The 14,063-nt window shown below is 42.5% G+C and overlaps 1 protein-coding gene across 12 annotated transcripts in view; it reads right to left on the reverse strand.

The window, feature by feature from the left end:
- Positions 1 to 14,063, reverse strand: part of LOC119970652 (microtubule-associated serine/threonine-protein kinase 4-like) — a 588,463-nt gene that overhangs the window by 287,921 nt on the left and 286,479 nt on the right. For 2 of the 12 annotated variants that reach the window (XM_038805610.1, XM_038805609.1), the window contains exon 1: positions 7,561 to 7,716. The exons of the other annotated variants lie outside the window; for them this stretch is intronic. In XM_038805610.1, coding sequence (XP_038661538.1) covers positions 7,561 to 7,607 — 47 coding nt within the window. In that variant the 5' untranslated portion in view covers positions 7,608 to 7,716. Of the gene's footprint in view, positions 1 to 7,560; positions 7,717 to 14,063 lie in introns of those variants that run through there. 12 annotated transcript variants of the gene reach the window in all.

Below are 14,063 nucleotides of genomic sequence, written 5' to 3' on the forward strand. Positions count from 1 at the left end.
TTCCTCATGAGCCTAGTAAACCTTTTCTACACTGCTTCCAAAACATTTACATCCTTTCTTAAATAAGGAGGCAATACTGTACACAGTGCTCCAGATGTGGTCTCACCTGTATTCTGTATAATTGAAGCATAACATATTCAATTTCCCTCACAATAACTTGTAACATTCTAATTAGCTTTCCTAATTACTTGCTGTACCTCCATGCTGGCCTTTTCCGATTCATGCACTAAAGCATGCATATCCCTCGACATCATAGAGTTCTGCAATCTCTCCCCATTTTGATAGTGGAGGTGATTTTTAGCCCCGTTAGCCGTCAGTGGGAACAGCGACATGGGCGGAAAAACATGCGAGAATTTCCACACACCTCGCCGGTGAGGTAACAAGTTTCATGCTCAGTAAGGGCGGGAACCCCATGTTAATACATTTTAATCTCATTACCGATCCCCCCCTCATTGAATATTCATACTACACTAACGTGACTTTACGTCAACGAGGTTTACAAGAGTTTGGAAAAACATGAAGCAGTCGAGGGGATTCGCTGGGCTCACAAAGATTAGTATAGTCCCCGGGGTAAGAGGGATATGTTGTCCGCTGCCACTGCTCCCAGCACAGGTCGGCACTGCCAACCTGGCACTATCAGCCTGGATGTTGAACCCCAATACTGACCGTGGTGGTGTGGTTGCAGGGGGTGAAAGAAAGAAATCCCCAATGCTAATGGGAGGGGGGGGGGGCTTCTTTTGTTGCTGATTGGGGCACCGTTCGCCCCAATCTCTGTGCAGCAGGTCCCGCCCCAGTGATGGCATAAACTATGCCCACTGAATTCAACCCCCGCCCCAGCGATGCTCAAAATCGGAACTAAAAAACGGCTGTACAGCTGGAGTACTACATGCCGAGCTTCAGTCAGAGCCTGACACTGAAAAAAATATTGATCAATTCCGCCCACTATGCTTCTTTTTAATTGTTCCTGCCGAAATGGACTATTTCACATTTACCCACATTATACTCCTGTACTTTGCCCACTCACAACCTATCCATTTCCCTTTGTAGGCTCCTTATGTCCAGCTCACAACTTACTTTCCTACCTTTCTTTGTTTGTGTTATCAGGAAAGTTAAGGCCCCAGCATTGATCCCTTTACATCTTGCCAGCCAGAAAAAGATCCACTTATGCCTACCCTCTGTTTCTTGTTAGCAAGCCAATCTTCTATTCATGACAATATATTACCCCCTGCATCATGAGCTTTTATTTTCCGCAATAACCTTTGATTTGGTACCTTATCAAATGCCTCCTGGGAATCTAAGCACAGTACATCCGCTGGTTCTCCTTTATCCACAGGTCACATTACTTCTTCAAAAAACTCTAATAAATTGGTTAAATTTGTGATTTCCTTTTCACAAAATTGTGATGACTCTGCCTGATTATCTTGAATTTTTCTAAGTACCCTGCTATAATATCTTTAATAATAGCTTTTAATGTTCTTTCAATGACAGATATTAAGCTGTCTCCCTTTTTGACTAAAAGAGTGACATTTGCTATGTGTCAATGTAATTGAACTTTCCCCAAATCTACGGAGTTTTGAAAAACCCTCTTGCCACCTCTTTAGGACCCTTGGATGAAGTCCAGTAGGACCTGGGGACTAGTCAACCTGCAGCTCCAACAATTTGCTCATTGGTGATTATAATTTTCCCCAATTCGCCCCTCTTTTCCATTTCCTGATTTACAGCTATTATTGGGATGTTACTTGTATCCTCTATAGTGAATGTCTTTACATATCTATGGAAACTTGAACTCTGTCTTTGTGTTTCCACCTAGCTTTCTTACTTTATTTTTGTTTTTCTCCTTATTAACCTTTCTGTCATTCTTTGCCGTTTTTATATACTGCCCCATCTTTTGATCTGTCCCCCATCTTTGTGCAATTATATGTGCTCCCCACCTCCATTTTCAGCACCTTGAAACATTTACTGCATTAGAAGTGGTAACATAGATGTACATTGCTGATTAAATTTGATGCTTAGTCCTCATAACCCACTCTAAATGTACAGGATTGCAGAAAGTGACCCCCAAAATACCAGTAAAATTCAGAATGTCATAGAATAGGAATGGGATTTAACTTATTCAGTAGATCAGTGGCTGAATTAGTATTGTTCTCTAGCGCGATGAAAATTACTTTGCACAATTAAATTGAAGTGCCAAATAACCATCTTAATAGGGACTTAAAACCATACACTAATACATATGCAAATGTGAAGAGTGGCTTAGGTTTAAACAAAGGGGGGAAAAAATTAGCATTACAGTAAAAACAAAGCGTAGAGTCAAGCAAGATATAATACAGGTGATTTTCACAATGAATACATATTCTCTACAGTTGAAACGTGTTGCAGACGCACAAATTCATCATTAATATTCACTGGTTAGCGTCACAATTCACATAAGTAAGAAGTTTCTACCCTCCCTGTGAAAGTTACTGGCTGCTACTGTAATCAGTTCATGTTAAAGTGAAGATCCAGCACGTTAGACATTTAGAATTCTAATTATAAACAGGAGCGCTTGATAACTGATTTGTGTGTCGGATGGAGGGGAAATATTTTCCATTCAATGAGTGGGGGTGGGTGAAAGAGAAGAGAGTTTTTCCCCCCTTGTGCTGCAAGTCTAGCCTCATAGCCTGTGTATTTCCCTCAGCTTGTTTTAGCCTGTGTGTTTCCCTCAGCTTGTTTTAACCTGCGTATTTCCCTCAGCTTGTTTTAACCTGCGTATTTCCCTCAGCTTGTTTTAGCCTGTGTGTTTCCCTCAGCTTGTTTTAGCCTGTGTATTTCCCTCAGCTTGTTTTAACCCGTGTGTTTCCCTCAGCTTGTTTTAGCCTGTGTGTTTCCCTCAGCTTGTTTTAGCCTGTGTGTTTCCCTCAGCTTGTTTTAACCTGTGTGTTTGCCTCAGCTTGTTTTAGCCTGTGTATTTCCCTCAGCTTGATTTAGCCTGTGTTTTTCCCTCAGCTTGATTTAGCCTGTGTATTTCCCTCAGCTTGTTTTAGCCTGTGTGCTTCCCTCAGCTTTTTTTAGCCTGTGTATTTCCCTCAGCTTGATTTAGCCTGTGTATTTCCCTCAGCTTGATTTAGCCTGTGTTTTTCCCTCAGCTTGTTTTAGCCTGTGTGCTTCCCTCAGCTTGTTTTAGCCTGTGTGTTTCCCTCAGCTTGTTTTAGCCTGTGTATTTCCCTCAGCTTGTTTTAGCCTGTGTGCTTCCCTCAGCTTGTTTTAGCCTGTGTATTTCCCTCAGCTTGTTTTAGCCTGTGTATTTCCCTCAGCTTGATTTAGCCTGTGTATTTCCCTCAGCTTGTTTTAGCCTGTGTTTCCCTCAGCTTGTTTTAGCCTGTGTGTTTCCCTCAGCTTGTTTTAGCCTGTGTGTTTCCCTCAGCTTGATTTAGCCTGTGTATTTCCCTCAGCTTGTTTTAGCCTGTGTGCTTCCCTCAGCTTGTTTTAGCCTGTGTATTTCCCTCAGCTTGTTTTAGCCTGTGTATTTCCCTCAGCTTGTTTTAACCTGCGTATTTCCCTCAGCTTGTTTTAGCCTGTGTGTTTCCCTCAGCTTGTTTTAGCCTGTGTATTTCCCTCAGCTTGTTTTAACCCGTGTGTTTCCCTCAGCTTGTTTTAGCCTGTGTATTTCCCTCAGCTTGTTTTAACCTGTGTGTTTGCCTCAGCTTGTTTTAGCCTGTGTATTTCCCTCAGCTTGATTTAGCCTGTGTTTTTCCCTCAGCTTGATTTAGCCTGTGTATTTCCCTCAGCTTGTTTTAGCCTGTGTGCTTCCCTCAGCTTTTTTTAGCCTGTGTATTTCCCTCAGCTTGATTTAGCCTGTGTATTTCCCTCAGCTTGATTTAGCCTGTGTGTTTCCCTCAGCTTGTTTTAGCCTGTGTGCTTCCCTCAGCTTGTTTTAGCCTGTGTGTTTCCCTCAGCTTGTTTTAGCCTGTGTATTTCCCTCAGCTTGTTTTAGCCTGTGTGCTTCCCTCAGCTTGTTTTAGCCTGTGTATTTCCCTCAGCTTGTTTTAGCCTGTGTATTTCCCTCAGCTTGATTTAGCCTGTGTATTTCCCTCAGCTTGTTTTAGCCTGTGTTTCCCTCAGCTTGTTTTAGCCTGTGTGTTTCCCTCAGCTTGTTTTAGCCTGTGTGTTTCCCTCAGCTTGTTTTAGCCTGTGTTTCCCTCAGCTTGATTTAGCCTGTGTATTTCCCTCAGCTTGATTTAGCCTGTGTTTTTCCCTCAGCTTGATTTAGCCTGTGTATTTCCCTCAGCTTGTTTTAGCCTGTGTGCTTCCCTCAGCTTGTTTTAGCCTGTGTATTTCCCTCAGCTTGTTTTAGCCTGTGTATTTCCCTCAGCTTGATTTAGCCTGTGTATTTCCCTCAGCTTGTTTTAGCCTGTGTATTTCCCTCAGCTTGTTTTAGCCTGTGTATTTCCCTCAGCTTGTTTTAGCCTGTGTATTTCCCTCAGCTTGTTTTAGCCTGTGTATTTCCCTCAGCTTCATTTAGCCTGTGTATTTCCCTCAGCTTGTTTTAGCCTGTGTATTTCCCTCAGCTTGTTTGCTTACAGTTTAATTGACGGATTGATTATGGGGTAAGAGGGCTGTCCTATTAGGAAAGATTAAGTAGAATGGGCCCATAGTCTCTGGAGTTTAGAGAAATGAGATGGGATCTTATTGAAACATAGAAGATAGAGAGAGGACTTGAGATGCCTAAAGACCTTTCTCCTGGCTGGAATGTCTAGAACGAGGAGCCATTGTTTCAGTCTGAAAGGGCAGCCGTTTCGGACCAACATGGAACATAGAACATTACAGCACAATAAAGGCCCTTCGGCCCACGATGTTGTGCCAACTCTCAAGGAGTTGTAAATATTTGGAATTCTGTATCCCAGACAGCTGAGGATGCTGGGTCCACAGGTACATTCAAGACTAAGATTGATAAACCTTTTTGGACTAATCTGTGTTAAGATCAAGAATACTGGTTTATCTGATTGAAACTACAAAAATATAGACAAAAATTACATGGTGGGTAACTACAGTCCGGAACAATGATGTGGGAAGACCATTGTTCATGTCCTCAATTCCTCACTGACTTACAAACTAGGCCACCTGTGCAATGATCAAGTGGAAGTGAGGCTTTCTCTGAAAAAAAGACAACCCACCCCAGGATGCTTTTGTGCATCTATTGGCAAACTGCATTGCACTAAAGGCAAATAACCTGGAGTAGGCTGCATTTGGACACATACCCACCAGCAATGAATAATAGTAAAATATGTAGAGCAGAAAATAATTAAAATACATTTTAACAAGAACATGTTAAATTTATATGCATTTTCTATGGTATTTCTCAGCCAATTGAATGATTGCACCATAAAAATAAAAAATATAGTGTCTTGTGCATCATCAAACAGGTTTAATTGTGGGTTACAGGGTTTAACATTTAGTCTAGCCATCTTTAAACTTGACAACCCTTCTGTTGCAGTTTTAAGATCCAAACAAAGGTTTTCTGATTTGTCCCAATCTCTGTGTTCATATTCATCAAAAGCAATGTTTGCTCCTTTATTTTTTTTATAGATATGGAAATTAACCTATAAATATATATTTAAATGTTAGAACATTAATTTAAAAGGTATAAAGAGTATAATTATACATTCTGGTGATCATTTTAAATTGGTGAATGTTGCTGAAAAGAAAGACATTGCTGGAACGTTTGTTATTAGGACAAATGCAAGAACGCCAAATTTTAAACAATCACCATGGTTCACCCTGCAGAAGAAAAGAGGGCTGATTGGTTGGCAAATTGACTCTGATTGGCTGAAATGTTGTCATACAGAAAACAACCTTTTTCCTGCAGTACAAATTGTGATAATTTGAAATTTGGCATTCTTGTATTTGTCCTAATGAGTACAGGATAAAAACTTCAGCAACATGTCTCTTTGTTCAGCAAAATAATTAATGTCCTGATCAAATATGTATTAGATGGGATGGGGATGCAAAGACAAGTAACTGCTTTGGAGGTAATTCCAAATAAAATGACAGATTGACTTCAGATGATGGTGCAAACTAGTTAGGTGCATATATGTAGCTTAAGATGCATCTGTGCAATACTTGCTTCACATGGAACAAGCAATTAAAAAAATAAAATATAAACACAATTGGTGTGCAAAAACACCAAGGAATCAAGTACGAAGATATCTTGCAATTTAAAAATTCTTAAAATACCTGAATTTAGTAACTTTATGCCTATATATAATTTTATACAATCTTGCCACAAGTTGATCATTTCTCGGATTTCAGAATCAGAAAGTGCAGATTTTGAGGCCTCAATGGACACTGGAATGATCTGATTCAATGCTGGCTCACAGCAGGCATACTTCATGGGAAATGGGATCATCTCCCCGACCCATCTTGACCCATTTTCATCTTCAAAGGATGGCCCACATTCCCACCAGCTCAGCTTCCATTACAGATATCTGAATTAAATATTAATTAATTATAAGAACTGAATCAGAGGCCCAGTACAAATGCCAAGAATTATACTGATTGAAAAAATATATCCTTTACCTTTTGAAATTCATGTTCAAAAGGAAATTTACAGTCAGGATTCTAATTTGACAGCTCTGAAGACACGATGTGTTGGTGGACTGGTATACTTTACCAGATATAGAGTTAGAAGATGGTCCTCCCCTATGTGCTGAGTTCTCATTTTAGCCAGTCTAAATAGGGCATTGCTTCCCCAGGGGTTAATAACAAAATCAATCCGAGGGCACGTCAACCAAAGTATACTTTGCAGCTGCTGTTTTTACAGCAGGATAAGAATTCAGAAGGAAGTTGTTAACTACGTTTTTTTGCAACACATGGCCTTGGGGGTTTTGGGGGGGGGGGGGGGGGGGGAGAGAGAGCAGAATGGGGGTATGGGGATCTCAAATAATTTTAAGCGAAATGAAAAAACTAAAATTGTACACAGGTACATGTGTACGATAGCAGATCGATTTTATAACATGAATTGATCGGCATTACCAACATTAATCACTTCATTAACCATACATTTATTCCCATGGTAATAAATATCAAATTATAACAGCTAACTTTAAGCCTTTATGTCGCAGGCACGTTGGTGTTATTCTATTTCATATTTTCCCGTCTCTTAATTTCAAATTTTTGCTATGCATCATTCATGGCCTGCTACTTCTGAGTGACCGAGACAGTGTTGGATTGACATTGCATTTTATATTAGCAAATAACTGCAGGATCGACTGTTGCGTTCCGTTTGATCATGGCATGAAGATACATTAATTTACCATACGCTGGCAAGATATATTTTCCACCCCCAACAAGGTTGCTTTTCCTCCTGATTCTGATGTGCTGATTATGCGACTGCCTGTCATACCAAGCCTGCAGTGCCGTAGCGTAAAGCAAATACAGTAATTATTCATAGCTGCAGTATGTACATACAAAACGTGCCTCCTGAAACCTCAGAGTAAAAAGAAAGGAAATGTCAGCACGCAGGCTCAGATATATCAACCGTAAAATCATTCCAAATCATTTATTAAACAGAGGAATACTTACTCCAAGGTCAAGCCCGGAATTCGGAGTCTTTCCCGTTGGGCTTTCATGGCTGCCGTTTGTTACCACACTCTATTGTAACCATGACAAAATCACTGCCAGCATCCTGGCGCTGACAGAGAGCCAAAATGAACCTCTCTGAAAGGAACGGACTAAATCCCTCTTGGGGAGGGGGGGCTAGTTTTGGGTTCTTCCACCGTCAGGAGCCACAAAAGCAACGTCAGCTGGCCACACCACACCAAATACAAACCATTAGCACTGAAATTGTTTTAGCCAAACAAAAATAAAATATTAGGAAAGTGGGTTACTCACAGTGACATCATCTGCTTTATCTTCGGTTTTATTAATAACAGACGTGTCACTAGCACCAGTATATCCCAACACAAACACATACGCACTTAAAATCAACCACATTAAAAATCCTCTTCATTACAATGCAGTTTCAAAATACCAAGGAGAGCACTTGTTACGGGCGTTTTAAAATATGCCTGCTTCTTTCATTCGATAAGACTGTTCAACATACAGGGATCAAGTACAACCCATGATTTTTATTAGAAAATGCTTTGTGATCTTACAGGTTTTTCTAAACTATATTTAATAGACTGTCACTAACAAAGCACCAGCTTGCAAGCTACTGCAGCAGTCGCAAAGCACAAATTGATGAAATGTAATTATTTATTAAACAGGCCCTTAATCCTCTTAAAATCAGTTCAGCTTTCACCATCATATTCTTGGATTAATATGCCCTGCACTTTAAGTGGTGTCAGCTACTCGAATGGTATTTGAAATTCACTTTCCCACATATAGTATCTAAATTATCCTTTAAAATGGAGTACATGAATTAGCCAAGCTGTTTCAGCGCATCGCAAAAATTGACCTTTAAGCGACAACGTTGGACGTTGCTGATGATTGGGTGCAGGACAATATGGTGATAGTTGGCCATGTTGGATCTGTTCTGCAGCAAACCTAAGCAATCATCAGCAAAGTGAGGGAAGGGATCATTGCTACTGCTAGCAAGAAGCATCCACTCACCAATATTCAGCCTGGGCTCCAACTGGACTACCTGGTTCTAGGCATCACTGTAGCCTTGGGCCAAACATGGACACAAGAAATTAACTCTAAGTGGCATTGACCTTGATATTAAGGCAGCATCTGAGCAACTTTGGCGATAATGAGTTGAAGTAAATGGGAATCAGGGGGATGTCTCTCCACTGACTGGAGTCATACCTAACACAATGGATCAAGCTTGTGGTTTGGAAACCAGCAATCTCAGCCTCAGGGCATCACTGCAGGTGTCCATCAGAGCTATATTTGTGGTCCAGCTACTTCATCAATGATCTGCCCTCCATCATGAAGTCAGAGATGGGGCTGTGCACTGATGAGGGTTCAGCTCCATTCACAACTCCTCAGATAATGAAGCAGTCCATGCTGGCACACGGTAGGACTTGGACAACATCCAGCGATGTAGGCTAATTAAGTGGCAAGTAACATTTGCATCACCCAAGTGCCGTCTCCAACAAGAGAATATCTATCCACCAGATCATGACATTCAATGGCATTACCATCACTGAGTCTCCCACCATCAATATCCTAGGGTTACTGTTGAATAGAAACTCTGTTGAACCTGCTCATAAATCCTGTGGCTATTAGCGCAAGTCGGAAATCAGGTATTCTGCAGAAACTGGCTCACCTCCTCTCGCCCTAAACTAACTCCACCACCTACAGCATGCAAATTAGGATTGTGGGTGCACTCTCCCACTTGCCAGGAATGAAGCAGGCTGAAACAACACTCGGAACATTGACACCATTCATGCCAAAGCAGTCCTTTGATAGGCATCACAACCACTACCCTACACTGTCACCACTAAAATGTCACCACTGCTGTGTCAGGGGTTTGGGCTATCAGCAGGATGCACTGTAGTTAGCCTCCTGGGTTTCCTCTCCAACCTGCCACCACCAGTGGAAAGCAATGGAAATCCACAACTGACAAAAACTCTGATGAAGCACTTGCAGATACTGAGCCAAGGATCTGCCTTGGGCACAGTGCACATGACAGGACTGTCACCTCCACATTAAAAAGACACAGGCAACAGATGGGTAGGGGTGCCATTCTTTTCACATACTCCACTCTAAGTCATGCACCATCCTGACTTGGGCTTATATCACTGTTCCATCATAGTTGCTGAGTTAAAATATTGGGAGTCTCATCTACCATTAAAATCAGTAGCATTAAATGGGAAATCGGCAGGAACTGAAGGCAAAACAGACATGCTTCATTTTAACTGGTACTGTAGCGCACTCCTGTCTCACAAATTGAGGGGGGTTAAAATTCAATCTAATGAAGTTGCTCCTTAATCTCATTCAATAATGTGATGTGTTCGGGCAGCGCGGTGGTGCAGTAGTTAGCACTGCTGCCTCACGGCGCCGCAGACCCGGGTTCGATCTTGCCCTTGTCTGCGTGGAATTTGCAAATTCTCCGCGTGTCTGCGTGGGTCTCACCCCCACAACCCAAAACGATGTGCAGGGTAAGTGAATTGGTCACGCTAAATTGCTCCTTAATTGGGGGGGGGGAAAAGATTTAGGTACTCTTAAAAAAAAAATGTTTTTAAATGTAGTGTTTTGGCATCAACACTGAACTCTTACTGAATTCCCATAGGCTTACTCTCTCGCTCAAACCAATATTAAACAGCACTGATAGACACCATAAGAAGAACAAGGTGAAATAATTGTGTTGCTGCTGTCAAGCAACACTTTGATTTTGGAGTTCTATTGAAAAATGAAAATCGCTTATTGTCACGAGTAGGCTTCAAATGAAGTTACTGTGAAAAGTCCCTAGTCGCCACATTCCGGCGCCTATTCGGGGAGGCTGTTACGGGAATTCCCTGTTATTCCCTGTGTTCAAATCTCTCCATGCCCTCAATCCTCCCCATCTCTGTAATCGCCAACCCTTCAATGCTCAAAAACATCTCTACTCATCTAATTCCCCGATTTTAATTGCTCCACCATTAGCAGCCGGGCCTTTGGCTGCCTTGGCCCCAAGCTCGAGAATTCCCACCCTGAACATCTTCGCCCCACTTTCTTCACTTGAGATGCTCGTTAAAATCCACCTCTTTAATCAACCTTTAGGCCATCCACCACAATATTGCCTGACGCGGCTTGGTGTCAAATTCTGCCTGAAAAGGCGCTTTGGGGCGGTTGATTACAATAAAGGTGCAAGTTGTTTGGAAAGTGCGTTTCCATTCACTTTTGAAGATAAATGACCGTCATTGCATTCCTGAGAATTTAAGGAGCTTCCAGAGTTCCAACTGAAACAAACTTAAACAATCGGTGGCACATCAGAAACAAGATCACAAGCAAAGTCCCTTCAAACACTCAAGGGAAATCACTGCAAAATAGCGTTCTGAGAAACTGCTCTGGGAAATTAGGGAAAATGTAACCGTGACCCGTTAAGAGAAAAGGGAATACTGTGCAAACTATACTGCAGAATGAGCTGTCAAATTGGTAAAAGTAAAAAAAAAAGCACAGTGAACACCACAGCATCGATACTGGAACCAAACGCATTGCAGCAAATTAAGTATTAAAGATATTACATCAGGAGGTAGTTGAATGTGAAAAACATTGCAATAAATCATTTTGCAGCTGGAAATTAGCATAGATTATGCACGAGGCTCGAACACTGTACAAGAAATATAAGTGGATCATCGGTGGTGTGGTGAATCTGAAAATGCAGAGTAATGGGGCCAACTGAACATTGTTCAGGGTGTGCGGGGACCATTCAACTGTGCAAGAAGATCCTATTGATGCACATCAGAATGTTTGATTCATTAGAGTGGTGGGAGAGGAACTATTCTGAAAAATGAAAGTACTCAAATTAGAGAAAATGTATTTCTCCTTTGCAGCTGCAATACAATTACAAACTTAGAGCAGAACCCACAGAGTAATTAAACAAAATTAATGCAACTCTCTAAACATCTGTATTTAAAAGGAAAATGAAAGCATTCAAAAATGGAGTTTAAATTACTAATTAGACAATAAATGAAAGACAAAGTTGCACATGAATTATATAAACAAACCGAACATCTTCAATGTCCCGCTCAGCAAAGGCAGCATTTTGGCCGTACAACCCAATTTGATACCTGTCCAAGTTACCCGGTCTCAGCAGGGATGGCACTCAGAGTGATACAAGTAGTTTCAGAATTATGGGGTTAGGGCAACTGGTTAATCAGCAACATTTCACTCTACGACAGGTTTATGAAGATCGGTTCTGAACAGAGAAGGTCTCGCTGATGACGGCCCCTGAATACAAGCCTGACAACATTCATTATTCAGGCTCTCACCTGAAGAATATCCATTTAATTCAGGTATGGAGGAAACATACAGGCCCCAGGAGATGAGCCCTCAAGAAGACGCTGAACAGAAAAGAAACTAACAAATGGCACTTTCAAGTAAGAAACTCGCAGATCGAGAATTAAATGAGAAGAGATAGATTACTTGGCCTCCACTCTTCCCCCCCCCCCCCATTCCCCCCCCCCCCCCCCATTCCCCCCCCCCCCCCCCCCCCCCACCCTCCTACCCCCATCCCCCAAAACTAGGTAAAATATGAAGATTGGTTGCTGGTGCCTAACCTCTTCAATCAGTGCAAGACTAAAGAAGTACAGTCTAACCGTTTGAGACATGGGGAGGGATTTTCCCCCAAAATGGCAAAGTGTCAGGTTCTGACTGAAAAGCGGCATGTTTCTCCCCAGAGAGACAGCCAGTTTTTCTCTCCAGATCTTCTGCCACTTGGTCCAAAAAAAAACTGTTTTGCAACATCAATCTTGACAGGCGTGGCCTAGACACCAGTAGTCCCGGCTCCACACAGATCTCACAATTAAGCGACAGCCTCCCTTCCACTCCCCCACTGGCATCAGGAGCCCCCAACCAATCCTCGCTGCCAATCCGCCCCCCAACCCCATTATCTATCATCGCCTGCAATCCTACCCCCACTATCATTGCCGATAATCCACCCCCAACTTCCCCCATCATTGCTGGCAATCTTCCAACTATCCATCATCGCCGGCAATCTTACCTCCGTCCATCATCACTGCCAATCGTCCCCCCCCCCATCCCCAAATCCATCATTGCCCTCAACCACCCCCACCCCCAGACTATCCATCATCGCCGGTAATCCCTTGCCGCCGCACCTCATCCATTACCGTTAACAATTTCACCACCCACCTGATCCAACATTGTGGTAAATCTCCCCCACTATCCAACATCGCCTGCAACTTTCCTTCCCCATCCATCATTGTCGGAAATACCCCCTCACCACCCCCCCCCCCCCCCCCCCCCCACCCCATCCATCAGCGACGACGATCTCCCATCCGCCCCCTCCCATCTGTAGTGGCAAATTTTCCCCCCCACCCCCATCCACCATCGCTGCCAATCCCCCCACCACCCAATATGACCCCAGATCATACCCCAACAGTGGCTGTATCCCAACAGGGTACTGGACCAAAACCCCCAGTATTTTAGTTTATTTTATGAGACTGTGCAGAAAGAAAACTTCATTCCAGGAGTGAATGCACAAAGAAATGAGGATTTGGTATATCAAAACAAAACTTTATTATTAACACAATATTACACTGGGGCGGCACGGTGGTTAGCACTGCTGCCTCACAGCTCCAGGGACCCGGATTCAATTCCGGCCTCAGGTGACTGTCTATGTGGAGTTTGCACTTTCTTCCCATGTCAGCGTTGGTTTCGTCCGGGTGCTCAGGTTTCCTCCCACAATCCAAAGATGTGCAGGTTAGGTGGATTAGCCATGTTAAACTGTCCCTTCGTGTCCAAAAGATTATGTGGGGTTACTGGGATAGGGTGGTTGCTGGGCTTAAGTAAGGTGCTCTCTCCAAGGGCCGGTGCAGACTTGATGGGCCGAATAGCCTCCTTCCCCAATGTAAATTCTATGATTCTATGAAACTCCTTTGCATCATACCCTAAAATAGTTGATAATTACCCCTTAAACAATAATACTAAATACAGTAAATACAATACCCTTAATGACTATCGCTATTCCCAATTAAATAAGAAAGGAAAAACATACAGCTCTCAATCCATCCTACATCCCAATGGCACAGATTAATAAAACCATAAGACATGGAAGAAGAATTAGGCCACTTGGCCCATCTAGTCTTCCACGAGCATAAAATTCCACATACTGTGACTGCTGTAGCCAATCTGGCACAAATGATTGAAAACCAGCAGTCCCTACCAGCAAAGTTCAATCATGGCTGATATTTTCTCATCCCTATTCTCCTGCCTTCTCCCAATAACCACTGATCCCCTTATTAATCAAGAACCTGTCTATCTCTGTCTTAAAGACACAGTGATTTGGCCTCCACAACCTTCTGAGACAAAGAGTTCCACAGATTCACCACCCTCTGGCTGAAGAAATTCTCCTCATCTCGGTTTTAAAGGATCGTCCCTTTCGTCTGAGATTGTGTCTTCTGCTTCTAGTTTTTCCTGCA

This window comes from Scyliorhinus canicula, chromosome 8 (assembly GCF_902713615.1).
Source record: "Scyliorhinus canicula chromosome 8, sScyCan1.1, whole genome shotgun sequence".
Lineage (NCBI taxonomy): Eukaryota > Metazoa > Chordata > Chondrichthyes > Carcharhiniformes > Scyliorhinidae > Scyliorhinus > Scyliorhinus canicula.